Genomic DNA, 20,490 nt, shown 5'->3' with positions numbered 1-20,490 from the left:
CCTTTCCCTCAACTCCAATAAATCTAAAATACTAATCTTTCTGCCCTCCAAGGTTTCCTCCTTTGACAAAAACACTTTCAATGTCCTAAGCCAATCTAACACTGCTATAGAAGTAGTCCCCTCTGCAAAACTCCTTGGCATTACCATAGACGAACACCTCAAATTCGATCTTCACATTCAACATAACATAAAGAAAACCCATCAAACGCTAGGTATGCTATATAGGAACAATAAATTTATTTCCAACTCCTCTAGGCATACCCTGGCTATCACCTACCTCCTACCTTCTCTTCTATATGGAGCCCCTCTCCTAACCAATCTGTCCACTTCCAACACCTCTAAACTTAAAGTTTGCTATAATAAGATCTCCAAATTTGCCACTAAATCCAAAACATCAACTCAGCACTGCCTCTGCCTTCAATCTCTGAATTGGTTAGAACTCCCTAACCACCTAGACTATCTCCAACTAACCAGCGCTCACAAATTAATATTCTCCCCCGATAAATGCCCAGCCTTAAAGAACATTCTTCCCCCTTACATCCCAAACAGATCTCTGAGATCTGAACACCAAAACCTAATCTCCATTTACAAACCCAAACGTCCCACCGGCCAGCGTCTTCTCTCCTTCTCTCTAGGTAAAAAAGGAACTCTCTCCCTCCTTCACTTAGGACTATACCTAATATTGAATCCTTCAAAAACCAACTCTTCCTACACCTATCTTCCAAATGGAAATGCTCCTGCTTTCACCCTACATAACTCTTCCCACTAAGCTCTCCATACTCCTGCTCTACTATACTCTTAAGCTTATTCTAATTTCTCTAAAGAACCTGAACTAGCAGACTTTAAATAAACTCCAAGCTTGTAAATATTGTAAACTTATGTGTTTTGCTTTTTTAAACTGTCTCATGATGTATATTACACTTGCAGTTTTTTTGAATGTATGAATCTTACTCTTGTGTTTCTTCTCTAACATTATGTAACCTTTTTTTGTATTTTGTAACCTTTATTGTACTGTATTGCACATGGAGCTTTTCTCCCCGGGCCTCCACTGAAAATGGGCACTTCTTGGCCCAGTGGACTTCCCCAGTAATCAAACTGAAAATAAAATAAAATAAATAAATAGTGCCCCTGAAATCATAGACACTCAGGTTAAAACAGCCCTTTCCAAAGCCAAAAGCACAGCATCAGTGGGACCGGATGGTGTCCCAAGCTGCGTCCTACACGAGCTCAAAGATGAACTAACCCCTCACCTAAACACACTGTTTAAACTCAGCCTCTCCACAGGCTACGTGCCCACAGAGTGGCACACAGCAACAATTATTCCACTCCACAAAGGTGGAGCCACAACGGACCCCGGTAACTATCGCCCTATAAGCCTGACTAGCTTGTTCTGCAAAGCTATGGAGCGCATCATCATGGATCTCATTAACAGAGACATTGGAAACCTCCAAACACTGGACCCACCCAGTTCGATTTTGTTAAGGGCAGATCATGCCTCCTAAACCTGGTCGACTTCTTTGAGACAGTTACCAAGGCTATAGACGAGGGAAAGGTGGTCCACACAGCCTACCTAGACCTCGCAAAGACCTTCGACACTATTCCCCACTCAGGTATTATAGACAAACTCACCAGCCTGAACATAAACCCCTACGTCATGAGATAGGTTGCCAACTGGCTCACGGACAGAACCCACATGGTAAGAGTTGCAGGAGCTAGGTCTGACTCTAAACCTGTTACAAGTGGCATTCCCCAGGGCTCAGTCCTAGGACCCCTCCTGTTTGGCATATACTTCTCAGAGGTACAGGCAAGCACAGGAGGACTATGGTCACCAAGTTCACAGATGACTGCAAACTAGGGGCTATAATTGACTCTCTGGCTGACACACACATCCTCCAAAAGGGGGGTCTCACTGTGACAGATATCTGGTGTCAAAACCATGGTCTGAAGCTAAATGCCAAAAAGTGCATAGTCACCCCTTTGGAAAAAACAAAGTACCCACAAACTACCACATAGGTGGTAGCCCCCTAAACACGGAAGACGTAATAATGGATCTGGGGACCCAAGTAGATAGTAACCTCTCCTTTGATAATCACATTGCCAAAGTGGTTAGAAAATCCTTCTATGTGGCCCACCTAATTACAAAAGGGTTTGCATCCAGATCGAAAGAGGTCATTGGGCCCCTCTACGCATCACTCATCAGACCCATCATAGAGTACAATGCCCCATTTGGGATGTACCTTACAAGACACCTGCAACAACTGGAAAGACCACAGAAGTTCTTCACCAAGAGGATCACTGGCCTCAAGCATATGCCGTATGCAGCTCGACTGAAGAAACTCCAGCTGTACTCGGTTGCATACCGCCTACTCAGAGGTGATCTCTGCCTGACATACAAAGCCATGTCCAACCCAGAATTGACGGACATGCTCCACCTAAAGAAAACAATATCTCCTCGAGCCTCACGCTCCAGGGATCTAAACCTCACCGCAACAATAAATAGGACTTGCTGGAGGGATAGATTCCTGTCCCAGAGACTTCCCATGCTCTGGAACAAGATTCCAATCTACATTAGGCAGAGCTCCTCACTAACCCTCTTCAAGAGAAAACTTGACGAGTGGATGGGAAACAGAAAGTTTACCCCAGGGATCACTTTAATAGCTCTGCTGGACAGAGGCACAGGGAACTAATCTAAGGTGGCGGCGAAAGCCAACACATTCTGGCTAGGCTCATAAATGCCTTCGGGCAGATAGCCTAGTACCTACCTATGAACCTATGAAGTAAAGTCTACAGTTTTGAATTTTGCATTAGATAAGCAGGTTTTGTTTTGCTTTTCTGCTACTCAGGTTCTCTAACAAGAAGGAAGTTAATTCAGTATTGTCTGAGATTTTTGAATCCCTCCCTTTTACAAAGCTCCTAAATCCTCTTTTCTTTTTTAAAAAAAAAAAAACAAAACAAGCAATCCCTACCAGTGCAAGGTAAACAGGGAGCAAAAAGAGATGGCAGGAGGAAGAAACAAGGACATTTTCCACAAAAAGCACAGTCTAGTACTTCAGAATTAGTATGCCAGAATTCTATCCCCCGTATCTTTCCCTCCTGCTCTTATTTCTCAAAATGTGTCTTAGAAGCAGGCTGTTACATTCGTAACTATGGAAAAGATAATGTTACTAAATTAACATCCTAGCCTTTTACCTCTATTAATGCTTATTTTTTCACTTAGCCATCCATTAATCAAAACTTTAATTTGGTTCAGTGTGTATGCTGTAACAAATACAATTCTTATTTTTGTACTTAAATTATAAGCTTTGAATATATCCCATAGTATATTATGCTGAATAATGGTTTGCTTAGATCTACTACCATAATTAAAGTACTTTCTTGTCTATTTAGTATGTCATCTATAATTTCTCTAAAAAACAATAATTCCTGACATAATTTTTCTTTAACACTATCTAATAGAATATTTTAAAGTTTTGATTCAATACTTTTCTGCAGTATTTTCATAAAACTTTTATTATAGTCAGTATTATTCAAAACTATAGGCATCCAATTTCTTATATCTTTTCTCTCACCTTTTTGTCCATTCAAATTTAAAAGTTCCACTACATAATTCCTTATATTTAAATCCCTCATTAAACCACTCATTTAATACTTCTGTGAAATACATATTTTGACTTACTGTCATGTTCTTATATAGTTGATATTCTAAGCTATCTGTACTCACTGTTGTATGTGTATTTACTTGTCCTAATACTATATCCAGTTCTTCTAATCTTATATATTTTTTCCATATCTGTAGTTTCTTGCTCAGAGAAAGTTCTTACTTTCCATGATAACCTTTGTTGTTTAATGATATCTTTAAGTAAATCTTGTATATATTCTACATCAATGCACATTATATCTCTTTGGTCTTTCTGTATTATTCATTTTTGTTAATTAATTAATTCTCTCATTATACTATCTCTCAACTATTTTATTTAAGTAAGGGGTTATCTCTTTTTTTAACTTGTAAGAAATGTCTTAGGTTATACAACATATTTTTTTCTTCATACATTGCATATAACTCTTGTTTTTTAAATATTTATTTTCATTCATTTCTATATTTTTCAGAAGTTCTTCACTTAGTTTACTATAACTTTTTCACTTCCTACTTTTAAGTTGACATCCTTGGTAACATTCTTTTTATATTTCTTTTTAAAAGACATCTACCATTCAGACCAACATTTATAGAACTGTTGCATACTTATGTGATCTTCCCTTAATTCTAACCATTTTTCACCCTCACCTTCCACACTACTTCATTACTTCTTTTCAGATCATTTCCTATGTTAACATTACTTTGTCTCTGAATTCTATGCAGATAGCTTTATGGTCTGAAAAACCTATGTCTACTGTACCCTCATTTTTTATTTCACATCTTTCAAAAGCAAAAATGTATGTCTGTGTTCTATATATTTCTCTATTATATGTCTGTGAATTATTCTTCCATATTGTTAACTTCCCACATCTCATAATGTCTATAACTTTTTTACATCACAACCTTTCTTTTGTTTCTGAAGTTACAAATGAAGCCTCCTACTATAATAACTTCCATATTAATAGCAATGTAATTTGTTATGAAGGCAAACATATCTTTTCTTTCTTTACTAGTTACATATGCATATAATTCAATTATTCTATAGACTTTATCTCTCCATCTAACATCTATAACCTTAATCCTACCCATTAAAATCATAGTAATATCAAGGAACCTAACTGTCTTTTTCATATGTATTGCTATTCCTGAACATAAATCTTATCCTAAATTCCAGGATATCTTATTACATCACAGACATTATGTTTGAAATATTTCTTCTTTCATTAAAAATGTTGTATCTTCTAGTATGATGATATCTCTATCACATTTTACACCAGTCTATAACAGATAGTTTTCTAGCAGTTTATATAGCTAGTCTTCTATCTGTGCTCTTAAAACTGTTACCATTCAATGCTAATATCCTGCAATTGCGAGTATTTCTATTTAGGAAAGTGTTCAAAAGAAAAATAATAAAACCTTTACCCTTTTTCTTTCTTCTTTTCCTGTGTGTTTAATCCAGTATTTTTTCTCTTTCTGTCTAGATTCTCTAACATTGGACACATATATAGAAGGCTCAACTACATTCTCTTCTCTCCTTTTATTTCTCAACACATTTGTAAGCTGATTTGAAGGCTTGACCGCCTTCTTCTGCTCCAAATCACCACCGAACATCTCTCTCTATTCCATTGCTATAACTCACTGCTTCTTTGAGCAGCCTCCAAGCCAGAAACAGAAGCAGGAATTGCAACCACAAAAATGTGCCCCCTGACAATGAACAGAGTAGGGGAAGTTCCCTGATGCCCTGGACAAATTTCCTGTAGTAATATAAATAACCATCTCAGGTCTCCCCTGAGAAGAGACTAATAGCCTAGTGGGACTAACTTGGTCAGTATAGGATTAGTAAATAAAATAAAAAAAATCTTTCCTTTTTCATCATAAGGCATTAACTTTTTATGAATGAAATGTATTCTGTTTTTTGTATTGGTGTTATGTGACATATTTTTTCTTTATTTAAACCAAAAGGGATAGTATTAAAAATCCAAAAGACAAAATCTTGGATTACCTGTGAGGCAACAGGTGCAAAGAATTTATTTTGCTGCAGTTTCATGTATTGGATTATGTTTTGGCCCATACATTTTATCTACACTCTTGTGCACTTTTTATAAACAAACACACATGGGCACTTACATATATGCATACATACATATATACATAAATGCAATTCTGCCATACTTCTGTATTTTCTAGTCTGGATATGCTGGCTGTTTCAAATGTATAGTTAACAGAAGAAGGTAATACCTGACATATTTTCTGATTGCTTCCTCTTGTCTCTGTATGGACTAATAAATTATAAAGGATGTGACGCCCATGCACTGGCCCAGTAATCAAGGAGCCTCAATCCTCACAACTAACACCAGTGAGGGATGGGCACACTGGGAGGATGACAAGTACACACACAGTAAAGTACAATTTCCCTTAAGAGCACACAGAGGTCACAGTCAGTCTGGGGCTGGTTTCTCTCTCTCTCTCTCTCCAGATCCCCAGTAAGACTCCCCACTGGCACAGCTATAGAGTGGAGTCCTTACTCAGGGTTCCAAGGCAAGTCCTCCCAGCAGTCTCTCTGTCCAACCAGTGCTTCATGTCCCTGCCCAAGTAGCTGACACACACACTTTGAGATTTGATTTATACACAAACACACACCTGGGAAAGTCTGGCACAGGTTTACTAGCTATGCTCCCTTCTGCCCAGACCATAAGGTAGTTAGCACTGCCACCAGAACCCCTACCTATCAGTTACTATAAGGCCCTTTCCAAAGGGTGACCAATTCCACTGTGTAATGTTAATGTTATCCAAATGGTAAGTGTGACCAAACTTTTAATGCTATTCTAGAGTGGCCTGTACAGTGTTACCAAATGGATGCAAGTACCCTAAGAGCTTAAATATCTGTAAGCAAACCAGCCACAATTAAAAGGTTTAAATATATTTAATAATAAATAATAAAACCACAAGACAATACTCATTAACACAGCACAGTGACAGCAGAGTTCACAATCACAGGAAATACTTTAAAGTAACAGTAGGGCAGTCACATAAATATAGAAAACATCTACACTAATCTTGCTATATTCCTATCTATCTCTAAGAGAAACTATTTTCTAAATAACTTACTTACAGAGCAAGGCAAAGTGCTGGTGAGTTGTTAACAGCTCCAAAACAAAATACAAAATTCACTCTTTCTCTCTGAGATAGTTCTTAAATTGATAATACACATTACTGCTGAATCATCTCAGATTACATCATTCTTGTCACTTCTGCCTAGTTTCCCAGGCTAGCTGGAACTTAAATTTTTAACATGTCTCTGTTAAAAATACGTATCTCTCAGAAACTGACAATTCTCTCTTAGAAGCTTGCCTAAACTGGAAGTCATAAAACAATTACCTTTGAAACCTGTAATTACCTCTGTTTCAAACAATAGAAAGAATTTCCAGCTGTAGGCATTCTGCATCTAGTTCTGGTAAAAACATTCGTAAAATTCTTTATTTATTTTCTCAAAGTTTGCAAGTTAACTCTGTATGTCCCAACTTCTTCACTGAAAACAAACTTTTGCACAGGCATATAGTCCATATACACATTTTTGCTGTTTTCCAGCAGGGTACACTGCAGTTACAGTCTTGAAGCTCAGTAGAGAACATATAGTTTAATCATAACATATAGTTCTGTTACATTTGTAAAACAAGCCTACATATCCTATTAATATTTACAAATGACGTAGGGTTATTTACAAAAGTCAATCTAGCTGGGCTGGCAGTGTCACATTTCTATATAAATTATATTGGGGGTTGGGAGGGTGGCCTGATGGTTAAGGTGTTTGCCTTACAAACACAAGGTGTAGGGTTTGAGTCTCACAAGGGATAATTGGCTAAGCTTAAAATGGCTCGCAAGGGCAGTTAGCTTAGTACTAATCTATGAACCTATGAACCTATATTAATATTTTCAAGTGCTATATAATTATTTACAAAATCCCAGCTAGCTGGGCTGGCAACATCTTGGATTATCACAAAGGAACACTGTATCACTTAGGCAGTGTTAAAGTAAATGGCTTTAGTATAGATCACCTAATCATAAATAATGTTATATTTATAATTGGAACGCAGAATTACAAGTGAAGATTTTATGTTAAAATATGTGAGAAGCATTTTTTTACCGGTTTCAGTCTTCTCCGCACCCCATATCTCAGTATTTTATATTACCATTCTAATGACGCACTACCTCAGCTCAGAAAAGGAAGATACTCCTTTAGATGAAATCTCTTTTTTGTAATTGTTCATTCAGTTATAAAACATAGAATGTTTACAGTATGTTAAAGCAAGGGTGAAACAAGGTAGAGTTATGAGCAGTGGCTTATACTGTTCCTTCTGAGTTATTTATTACTTCAGCTTAAGTCATTATTGATCTTGACATTAGTTTTAACTGATAATTCTCTCAATTTCTAAATTGTTCAGTGTCCCTGTTGTTGCATAAGGTATTCCTGGTACTTTCTTCCATAAAAGTGAATTGTCTAATTAATTTTAAACAGTATACTGTCTCTGTTTCCCAGTACAGAATCACATTGAATTACATGGCTCACTATCTGGTACATAAAATGAGTTTACAAAAGTTTCAGGAGACAGATTGTATTTTAATTAATTTGTTTACGATATTAGAAGGGTGCAGAATGCTGCCTGCTAGAGTGGTGCTTTTGTGCTTTAATTTGGCATGATTGGTTCGATCCTTGAGTGTTGTTTAGTTTTCTTGAAATTTTTAAATTAGCTCCCTTACAGATGAATGAGTTTATAAATTATCTTGAGCATATCATCTAATGAAGAAATGTTTAAACTTTCAGTATGGTCAGTTCATTTTAAGAGCACAGCATTCCCAAGTCTTGGTCATCTAGTATTTATTTACGTTTTTAGAGATATATGACATGGTTATTGTCCTCACTATACAGATGATGTATGCAGTTTTGTTCTTGTCTTCTTAGACAGCTTGTTTCACATATGGAGTTTGATTTGCAAATGCTTGTCCTTAACTGCAGGGGTTATTTGCAGCTAGGTGCAAGCAAACAATGCTGCCAGCAATTTTCAACAAAACTTTCCTGACTTGAACTCATTGTGCCTGCCACTCATCTTATAGTTTCATAGGTTCATAGGTGTTTACTAGGCTAATGACCACAAGAGCCTTTTTAAGCCTAGCCATGCATCCCAAATCTCTGACAAGTTCTGGTACCCTTGATAAGTGTAAGCAGGGACTTCGGAGATGAAACATTTACAAGCAAAGACCTGGGAAATGAATTATGACATAGGTGCCAAACCAGGGATGGATTTTTGGTTCCACATCCAGTTGTCCAGGTTACACTTGAATTGGGTTATAGAGGAACTCTACTTCACACCGATGGAGAGCCTGTTCCAGAGAAGGTGTAGTCTCTGTGATACATGCCTGTCTCTCCAGCTGGTCCTATTTATATCACAAGCAAGGTTTAAGTCTTTACAATGGGTAATTCTGGTGCGGGTTTTTTTTTTTTTTTTTTTTTGAGATATGTAGGAAGTCCATCAATGTGGGGTCTGACAATGCCTTGTATGCCAGGCATAGATCTCCCCCAATAGCCTGTAGGAGATAGAACACAGGGATAGGGCCTTCAGGCAGTCTGCATAGGATATGCTACTTACACACTGTGTTCTTTTAGTGAGGAACCTCTGTGGACATTCCAATTGTTGGATATGCCTAGTTAGGTACAAACCAAAGGGGGTACTGTACTTAGTGATAGGCCTGATGAACAGCAAATACAGTGGAACAATGACTTTTTTGGACCTATATGCCATGCCTTTGTATTTAAGATGCACAACATAGAATGATTTCCTGACTGCTGTAGATACTTGGTAGTCAAAGGCTAGATTACTGTCTGTGTGTGTCCCCATGTCGCTGACTACTGGGTCAACTCTTAAGGGTGTGTTGTCAATATGATAGTTACCAAGGGTGGATGACTTCCTGAAGGATATTATTATACATTTCTTGGCATTTAGTTTTAGTCCACGACTCTGACACCAGTTATTTGTCTGTGTTGGCCCTACCTGAAAAGCATTTGTGTCAATGTGGGATTCTATGACTACTTCTAATTTGCAATCATCTCCAAATTTAGTCAGTCAGAGGCCATTGACATTGGCCTTGACTTCAGATAAGTAAATACCAAAAAGTAACAGTCCTAGGACCATTCCCTGAGGGACTCCACTTGTGACTGGTTTCTTTATAGAGGTGGATTCCCTAATTATAACTTCCTGGTTACTGTGTGTCAGGTAGCTGGCTATCCACAGGGAGACATAAAGGTTTATACCTAACCTCTTTAGTTTGTCAACAATATCTGAGTGGGGTATTGTGTCAAATCGGTTGGCCAGGTCAAAGTAGGCATTGTGGACCATTTTGCCCTCAAGCATTGCTTTGGTGACCTTCTCAAAGAAGTCCACCAGGCTGAGTAGGCATGACCTACCCTTGAGAAAACCAAATTGGGTTGGGTCCAATGTCTGGAGGTTTCCTATGTCATTATTGATCATTTCCATGATAATTCTTTCCATGGCTTTGCATATGAAACTAGTGAGACATATGGGCGTATTGTTTCCAGGGTCTGTAGATTGCCACCTTTGTGCAGAGGGATGACTGTTGCTGTTCTCCATTCAAACAGGCACGAAGCCTGTTTGGAGGCTACAGTTAAATAGCAGTTCTAGAGGGCCTGATGGGTCATGTTTCATGCTATTTAGAAGGCATCCTGGGATATTGTCTGGGCCCATTTGATGTAGTGTTTTTGGCCTTAGAGAGAGCATTAAGGACCTGTTCTGTAGCAATAGCAGGGAGAGTTATATTTGTTGCTATTTCCTGTAGGAAGTTTGAGGGGGTGAGAGGGGTAAAGTTGGAGCTGAATTTGTCAGCCAGTAGGTTTGCTGTAGCATCTGGCTCAGTATAGGTGGCTCCATTAACAACGACACTGCACACAATTGTGTATTGCCTTTGAGTTTGAGGACATAGCTAAAGAATGTATTGTGGTTGTCCTTGGCCTGGGAGGCCAAATTTACCTCAAATTTGGCTTTGGTAGACTTTATTTGTACACTGAGTTGTTTGTTTAGTGTGATGAGAGTGCTTTTATCCTGCTGGGTGCTACACCTCCTAATTTCTGCAATGATTTTCTTCTGTTATACCACCTATTGATGTTGTGATTTCACCAGGATGGTTTGTTTTTTTGAGTTAGTTTTGTACTTCTTCCTAGTGGGTACAGCTACCTCTATGCAGCTATTATCATGCTTGTATAGGGTTTCTGAGAACAGTTCCTTGTAGGCAACAGTGTTCTCATGGTTTATGGGGGCTTGAAATTTTGCCAGATTATCATTTAATAGTAGGAAGTTAACCTTAGCATAATTCCTGAGTATTCCAGGGTTATTTGGGGGTCCAGATTTTATTTATATTTCATAGGAGACCATTTTGTGGTTTAACCTTACCAGAGAAGACATTATACTAAAAGGTGTGTAGCACTCTCCCATATTAGTGAGGAACAGATCCAGTATGTTTGCACATCTGCTTGATGTATTGACAGTCTCCTCCAGGGAGTTTGTGTTTACAAAATCCATGAATCTCTGTGCCTTTAGGTTTGGTTTTGTATATGATTCCCAGTTAATAGTGGGGTAATTAAAATTGCCCATGAGTATGGTATTGGGTTGGGTGGTGAGTGTTTCCATTAAGTTTAAATACAAGTTATGGGTTTCCTGGGTCATAGAGGGGGACCTATAGCTCACAAGGAAGTGGTATGGAATTTTGCCTATAGTCATAATAACATGAAGAACCTCAAGTGCCTTGTCCTATTTGATCAACCTTGACGTATATTTCTTTTGATGTAAATCAAGACACCTCCACCTTTAGTCCCTTTCTGTGTAGTAGCTGGTCTAAATATGTGGAAGAAGTTACAGCCTTGCACTGCCAGTGTTCTGCCTGCAGTTTTAAACCATGTCTTAGTGACCACACAGATGTCAGCATTCTTGAGGGTGTGGAAAGCTTGTAGGGAGTGGAGTTTTTGTTTAGACTCCTAGCATTGAGCAGAGCAGTAACACCTTTAGATTTTCTTGGTTTTGATTTACTGTGTTGGAAATACTTTCAGTTTGGCATTGCATAAAAAGGCACTATGGGAAGGACAATGTTTTAGCTAATGTTTGAAGGCCTATAGGGGAGAGGTACAGGCCATTCCTGGCAAAGCAGCATGATATGTTGACCATCTCCATGAATGCTGACAAATATTGCACCCGTTAGAATGACACTAGAAACTAAGCCAGTTATTAAAGTGAGTCATCTTCTGTTCATAATGTGGCATTATCCTTGGAGAAAGTAATATGTTGCTAAATGCTAGGCTCATGCCAGCCTGGGAAATATATTTCGAGAGCTCCATGATGTCTCTCTTCATGTAGTGTAGGGAGGTATGTCTCAGGTCATTTACATCCAGATGGACTATGAGTGAGTCATACTGGTACTTATGGTCCAGTGACCTGTATGCATGCATAATGTGGCAGATCATGGCTCTGATAAGCAACTGACCTTGACTTTCTCCTTACTCAGCCTGGTGAGAGGGACATCAGTATGCTCACAATGGAGTCTCCATTGACTACAATGTTGGAGTGTGTGGTGGCTTGCTTTATGGGCTTAGAAGTTAAGGCTCTGTCTTCCTTCTTCTTTTCACTGCTTTGCCCTTAACTTTTCCATAATAATCTAAGGGCCTTGATGAGAAATCTTACTACCCTATAGGCCCATGCACATGTCTTGTAGTGTACTACCCTGTACAGTGATATATATACCCTTGGACTTACTTTTTACTTCCTCTTTCTGTTTTGTCCTGTCTAGCACACAAACCCATACATGCACACAACCCAATCATTTGCATACATGCACATGTGTGAGTGCACACATATACACACATACATATATAAACATTTTTTTTCTCAGCCAGAATAACAAAGGTGAGGGATAACTTAGCATCAGTTCCTTAGTTAAGAATATCTTTAGTTTTGAGAACATAAATAAAGCCACAATATCCAGTATTAATCAGTGGAACAGATATACAGAAATATTAACTTTTTAGGAATGGACATGGTTTCTCTGTCTTGTAATGGCAACAGATATTGCAGAACTGTTTCCCTTAAAATCACTGCAAAATTTGTTAGAATATTTTTTTCTTCATCTAACATTTCTTATTTTTTGATTTTGAAATGTATTCATAGGTTCATAGGTTCATACTAGGCTATCTGCCCTAGGGCATTTATAAGCCTAGCCAGAGTGTGTTTGGCTTTCGCCACCCATTTTAAATGAATTTTGCTATGCCCTTTTTCGAGGTTAGTATACTGTGCCTCTGTCTAACAGTGACACAGAAGTGATACCTGGGGTAAACCTACTATCTCCCATCCACTCATCAAGATTCCTCTTGAAGAGAGTCAATGAGGGACTCTGCCTAACCTGGACTGGGATTTTATTCCAGAGTGAAGGGAGCCTCTGGGTTATGAATCTGTCCCTCCAGCATGTCCTATTTATTTCAGTGCTGCGAGCACGTAGCTCGATGGGATTTGGATTTTCTGAGGTGCAGCATGTCCATTAATTCCGGGTTGGACATGGCTTTATACGTCAGGCACAGATCGCCTCTGAGCAGGCGGTATGCCACTGAGTAGAGCTGGAGTTTCTTTAACTGGGCAGCATATGGCATCTGTTTGAGCCCTTTGATCCTCTTGGTGAGGTACTTTTGGGTTTTTTTTCCAGTTGCTGCAGGTGTCTGGTAAGGTACATCCCAAAAGGTGCATTGTACTCAATTATGGGCCTGATGAGGGATGAGTAAAGAGGCACGATGACCTCCCCTGATCTAGATGTGAATTCCTTCATGATTAGGTGGGTTATATAAAATGTTTTTCTAACCACTTTGGCCATGTGGTTGTCAAATGAGAGATTACTATCAACTTGGGTCCCCAGGTCCCTAATTACTTCTTCCATACTTAATGGATTACCACCTATGTGGTAATTTGTGGGCACTTTGTTTTTGCCAAAGGGGATGACTATACACTTTTTGGCGTTTAGCTTGAGGCCATGGCTCTGGCACCAGTTGTCTGTTTCTGTGAGGCCCTTTTGTAGGATGCTTGTGTCGGCTGGAGAGTCGATTATGGTGCCCAGTTTGCAGTCATCTGCGAACTTGGTCAGCTACAGTCCTTCCGTGTTAGCCTGTACCTCCGAGAAATATATACCGAACAAGAGAGGTCTCAGGACTGAGCCTTGTGGGACGCCACTTGTAACTGGTTTGGAGTCTGACATGGCTCCAGCAATTCTAACCATGTGGGTTCTGTCCTTGAGCCAGTTTGCAACCCATCTAGTGACATAGGGGTTTATATTTAAGCTGGTGAGCTTATCTATAATGCCCAAGTGGGGTATTGTATCGAAGGCTTTTGCAAGGTCCAGGTAGGCTGTGTGGACCACCTTCCCCTCGTCAATGGCCTTGGTGACTGTTTCAAAGAAATCAACCAGGTTTAAGAGGCAGGATCTCCCCTTAACAAAGCCAAACTGGGTAGGATCCAGTGTCTGTAGGTCCCCAATATCTTTATTTATGACGTCCATGATGATCCTTTCCATAGCTTTGCAGACCAAGCTAGTCAGGCTTATGGGGCGATAGTTTCCATTGTGGAGAGGGACCACTGTTGCTGTACGCCACTCTTTGGGTACATATCCTGTAGTAAGGCTGAGATTGAGAAAAAGAAACTGTCGGACACTGCTAATAAAACCGATAAAAGTCACCAAGTGCAGTAGCCACGCAGAAAATATGTCGCCAACTCCGCTTGATTAGGGCTGAATAATGTTTATTCCTTCACGAAAACACAAAAACCACGTAAACACATGAACGACTTTGTTAAAAATATATATAAAATACACAGCGTTTTCGTCTATTACTATGACTTCCTCAGAGATTGAACAGTAGCTTTATGTTTGGGTTTAGTTCTTCTTGGAGTTCATGTATTGATGCTGTGTTTTTTGCTTTGGAGAGGGGGCTCTTACCTGAGCATCTGAGATGTCAGGGGGGCGGCACTCTGATGGGATAGATATTTGCCCTTTTGGTGGGGAAGGGGGTGAGAAGTTTGCGCTGAACCTGTCAGCTAGGATGTTGGCAGTGTCTGTGGGTTCAGTGTATTTTTTGTCATTTTGGACTAATTCTGAGCATATCTGGGAATTCCCACCCAGGTTCCTAACATAACTAAAGAAAGCCTTATGATTATCCTTAGTGTCCTGTGCAATTTTTCTCTCGAAGCTGGCCTTAGACGATTTTATGAGTGCCCATAGTTTTTTGCTAATACTAATCAGAGATGCCTTCCCTTTTTGGGATTTTTCTCTGTCATGTAGTAGCTTCCTCCTTCTATTGTATAGTTTGTTTATGGCTGGGGCCCACCAGACAGGACGCCTAACTTTGGAGGATTGGGTCTTGGTTTTATTTGGGATTGCATGATCCATGCATTCCTGAAGGTGTTCATAGAATGCGTTTATAAAGGATTCTGCGGTCTGGGCCGTATTTTCCACAGGCCCGGGGGCTTTGAAGGATTCCACCTCGGTTTTGAGGAGTGTGAAATTTGCTTTAGAGAAGTTTTTCACTGTGGTTTTCTGGGCAGGGGCTGGGGTCGGGATGTGAATATCTAGTGAGATTAGTTTATGGTCTGATCTTACCAGTGAGGGATACACTTCTGGTCTGGAGCATAGATTCCCCATGTTGGTGATGATCAGGTCCAGTATGTTTTCCCTTCTTGTGGGAGTGGCAACAAGTTGTTACATAGCATTTGAGTTTATAAATTCTAGGAACCTTTGGGCTAGGGTGTTGGAGCTAGAGTAATGCTCCCAGTCTATGTTAGGGTAGTTGAAGTCGCCCAATATAATGGTGTTTGGAGAGACCTTCATATTTTCCAGTGTTCTCAGGAAGGCCGAGTGGGGTTCCTGGGTTTGGGAGGGTGGTCTGTAGCAGGCTATAAACTGGAAGGCAGTTTTACCCACTGTTAGTTGCACATGGATAGTCTCTGATGCTTCGTGCTGTGCCACCAACCTGGAGGTGTGGGTATCTTTGACGAATATTGATACTCCCCCTCCTTTTGTGTTTCGGTCCAAGTTTTGGGGCCGAAAAACATGGTATGAGGTATAACTTGGTAGTGCTGGGGTGCTCTCTGGAGCCTTGAACCAGGTTTCTGTTACTGCACAGATATCACTGTTCTCCGTGCTAAGGAGAGTTTCGAGTGCATGCATCTTGATGTTTAGACTTCTGGCGCTGAGTAGCATTACTCTTAGTTTCTTATCCCTTGTGATACCTATGGAGGTGGGTTTGTCTTTTGAGCCTTGTCTAAAAAAGGCACTATGGGGGTGGCAAGAGCCTTTGCCAATATCCAAAAGCCCAGGGGTGACAGGTGCAAGCCGTGCCTATCAAAGTATTGTGGCTTGTCGAGCATGTCATCCCAGGCAGACAGGCATTGGATCCCCTTTGAATGACACCAATACTTAAGCCAATTGTTGAAATTGATCATTGTGTCTTCATATTGTGGCATCATTCTTGGTGAGAGTAAGATGCTACTCAAGGTCAGGGTCATACCGACCTGGGCTACATGCTCAGAGAGCTCCTCTATGTCTCTTTTCATGTAGTCCAGGGAGGTACGTCTCAGGTCATTCACACCAGCATGGACAATGACTGAGTCATATTTGTACTTGCCTTGGAGTGACCTGAGTGCTTGTGTTATGTGGCGGATCCTAGCACCCGACAGGCAGCTCACCGTGACCTTCTCCTTGTTCAGCCTGGTGAGCGGGACGTCAGTGTGCCTGACGATAGAGTCACCTATTACAAGTGTATCAGGTGTGTTGTTTAGCCTTAAGGGCTGTGACTGTTCGGCCCACTGGCTTTGTGAGCTATGTGTTGCATGTGTTTTGTTTTGGGGTAGCGGTTGCTTGGATGTCTGCTTTGGAGGTCTCTGCTGCTTAGGCAGATTTTTATTTAGAGCCTCCGAGTATGTTTTTGTGTGTTTGGTTTGCTGTCGTGGTAGGTCTATGTGAGACTGGAATTGTAGTGAGTCTGGTTTCCTTCTCCTCCTGACTGGTTACGCCAGTACTGAGTTGAGAGAGCTTAGCCTCCAGTTTGGCTATATGGTTGCATCTCTCACATGTGTTGGAATTGTTGGGAGGAGGAGAGGATTGTCTGTGTACATGAGGCAGTTGTAACATTGCCTCAAGATTCCCAGATTCACTAGCTAGACCAGAGAGGAGATTGACAACTGACCTTTGGACATGCTAGAATAGTATTGGGAATTCCTTTATAATTGAAAAAAGGGCCAATGGGTAACAAAATACTCAAGGGGAGTTTGTGAGGGTATAGTGCTTTTAATTTTTTAGTACTGACTTATATAATTGCTTTAGTGAGCAAGTGCCAGGCTTTAGAGTGGGAATAGGGTGTTTATTATGAGAACTAGATCAGTTCTAAGGGAAAAAGTGAAGAGCAGACTTTGTGGAGCCGAGAATGGTTTAAACCCAATTAAGCGGCGCTGCCCGATGCTGCGCTATGCGCAAAATCTCGCAAAGCCGCGCTAAATTTTATACAGGGGGACTTGAAAGAGCTAGAAATTGGCCCAAAACGGCCAATAGACTACCAGATTCATGTGCTGGGAACACTCCTCCAGGGATAGATAGGCTGCTCCAAGCTCCCCACTGCCACTGGTGAACATATATACATACATTGTAAGATGTTCTGCTTTGAAGTATGTGACCAGAAGATAAGGTTGTTCCTCTTAAAAATTTCTGATAGTGTTTTTTTTTTTAATTTTGCTATAGGTGGAGGCCTTACAGCCAAGAGGGGAACATTTGGCAAAGTTGGCAAACTGGAAACAATGATGTGTGTGGCCCATGGACATATGGAAGATCTTGTTTTCTCTGGAGCTGCTACCGGCGATGTTTACATTTGGAAAGACACCATTCTTCTAAAAACTGTCAAGGCTCATGATGGGCCTGTGTTTGCCATGTACTCGCTAGATAAGGTATTATATTATTTAATCCTAGTAATGTAATGTTTATGTACTCAACTTGCACTTCTTAGTTCAGATAGCTACTAAAAGTGGAAGTACTGTAGGATTTGTATAGGGAAACAAACGCCTCTCCTTTGAGTCCCCAAAGGAAATATTTTTTTTTGTGTGTATGTATATATGTATGCTACATTTGTTAATTGGGTAGGTACACTAGCCTGGAGACCCTCTTTAGACACAACCCAAGAATAGAAGGCAGACAACCACAAGTGATATGGAACAAATATTATAGACTAAGACAGTAATCATAAATAGTGAATATACAGTGATTCAAATATGTATTTAATTGCATACAGTGGAAATACAGTAGTGTAAACATATACAAGAAATGCAAAAAAAATCACTGAAAGAAAATGTCAAGAGAAAATGTTGTAACTAAGAGGTATAGAGTAAAATAAAAGTTAATAATAAATGTGGGAATGCAGTAGAGAAGTAGGTAGGCTAAGTATAGGATGTCACAGGTATTCAGTAGTATAAGACAAGGGAAAAAAGTGGGAAATGGCAAGGAATTAAGCTATAAGGTTAAGCATTAGAAACGTTGTAAGATATGAAGGAGGAGTGTAGGGTTGTAAATGAAAGGGGTATATAAGTAGAGCTAGTTACACAGTTTAGGGGAAGGTCAAAGTTAATTGGATGAACACAAACTGTAAGGGCTGAAGTTGAGCACTAAGGAGGTAAAGTGGTTGGATCTTAGAGGAAAAAGGTACAAAAAATATATAATTGCAGAAGAGCTAATGATATACAGACTTTGAATAAATGTTTTTAGCTCAGGTTATCAAAGCAATGACTTTGGGATATTTTTCTAATGTAGTATTTGAGTGATTTGTGAAAGTCTTCAAAAGTAGTAGATCTGATCTCTTGGGATATTTTTGACATACACCCTTCTTACCGAGTTAAACTGCCCAGGACACAGCTCAATGCAAAATTTTACAAATAAGCCCCTGTGTACTCTCACACATGCGCACACACACACACACACACACACACACACACACACACACACACACACACACACACACACACACACACACACACAGGTCTGCTTTGATTCACTGAAAACTCATTTCACTGAATTTCAAAACACTCACCAAATCGCTGAAAGCTCAAGTCACTGAAAACTCATTTCACTGAATGTAAGTACTGTTGGACAAATAAACCATAAATGCCCTTTTCCCCACTGCAGTGCGATACTGGAGTTAGTATATATAGTTAGGTGGGGTGTGAGGGGCACAGCCCCTCACATTGGTGGGCGTGGGAGGCTTAGTCCCCACCTACTTTTGGTTTTATATTGTTAGCTTTCAGTGAAATGAGATTCATAAATATAAAAGCTGAGTAGGTGGGGGGGACTACACCCCCCAACTATATATACTAACTCCAGGATCTAACTACAGTGGGGGAAAGGGCATATACATTTTATTTACCCAACAGTACTTACATTCAGTGAAATGTGATTCAGTGAAATGAGTTTTCAGTGATTTGAGCTTTCAGCGATTTTTTGTGGGTGAATAGAAATTCAGTGAAATGAGTTTTCAGTGAATCAAACTGTGCAGGGGGACTTGCCCCCCTGCAGAAACATAGTAGAAAGTGTGTTTGTTAGGTGTTGTTATAGGTGGAGAGGATGATATTTACATATACAATGCAATTTTCAGTGTTGTGAAGTACACTTTCAATGTTCTGAGTTTTCAATGTTTTGGGTTTTCAGTGTTTTGAATTTTCAATGTTATGGTCTCAGTGTTATGAAATTCATCGTCATGAAATTTCACTGTTATGAAGTATATATATATATATATATACACACACACACACACACACACACACACACACACACACACATATCTACATTCATAGGTTTATAACATGATACTAGGCTATTGGCCAGGAGGCCCTTGTAAGCCTAGCCAAGATTTTCGCCCATGTTCCCACAAAGTCAGCAACTGTTTCCCCTATCCAGCAGGGACACACGTGGGATCCCAGCGGTGTATTTTCTGTTTCTTATCCAATCGTCCAGGTTCCTGTTAAAGAGGGTTCGTGAGGTGCTCTGCTTGACATGGAGAAGTCTTTGGGACACAAATGTATCCCGCCAACAAGTTCAATTAATGTCACAGACCAGGTTGAGGCCTTGCATGTGGGTTGCACGAGTGGAGTTTGAGTTATGGCTATGCAGCAACTCCATCAAGGCTGGGTCTGAGACAGTCTTCTATGCCAGACACAGGTCACCTCTGAGCAGTCTCTGTGAGACTGAGAAGAATGACAGGGTTTTTAGCCTATCTGTATAGGACAGATGATTGAGACCCTGGATTTTCCTAAAAAGTTTATATATTTTATATATATATATATATATATATATATATAGATATATATATATATATATATATATATATATGTATATATATATATATATATACACACACACACACACACACACACACACACACACACACACACACACACACCAAATTCCATGAAACAAGGGGAAACACTCACAAAAAAAGAATCAGTGCCAGTGCACACCTAGAAGATCTTTTACTGATATCCTATGGAAAATAGCGATATGGGGGGGTGTCAGCACTGGCAAGTTGAACTCAGCCAAATCGATTGTCATCCATTCTGCCCTCATCATGGTATAAGTAAGTTAAAACAAACAGCACCATGAGGACAGTGCAGCAGCCATACTGCACTTATCTATGTATTCTGGTGCTAAACAGTTTCCTTGTTCACAAGATCTTGAAAATGCAGTTTAAGAGGAAAAAATGTACTTGCGGAAAATTCAAAGCCATTAAATAT

At 39.8% G+C, this 20,490-nt stretch overlaps 1 protein-coding gene across 1 annotated transcript in view; it reads left to right on the top strand.

The window, feature by feature from the left end:
* LOC122797061 (echinoderm microtubule-associated protein-like 6) overlaps window positions 1-20,490 on the top strand; it is a 3,800,753-nt gene that overhangs the window by 1,527,360 nt on the left and 2,252,903 nt on the right. The window contains exon 16 of the mRNA XM_044065838.1: window positions 17,459-17,661. Within this exon, the coding sequence (XP_043921773.1) occupies window positions 17,459-17,661 (203 nt within the window). The remainder of the gene's footprint in view (window positions 1-17,458; window positions 17,662-20,490) is intronic.

This window comes from Protopterus annectens, chromosome 3.part0 (assembly GCF_019279795.1).
Source record: "Protopterus annectens isolate FY-2018-M chromosome 3.part0, PAN1.0, whole genome shotgun sequence".
NCBI lineage: Eukaryota > Metazoa > Chordata > Ceratodontiformes > Protopteridae > Protopterus > Protopterus annectens.
The sequence above is the reverse complement of the archived record's forward strand: the minus strand, read 5'-3'. Positions and strand labels throughout refer to the sequence as shown.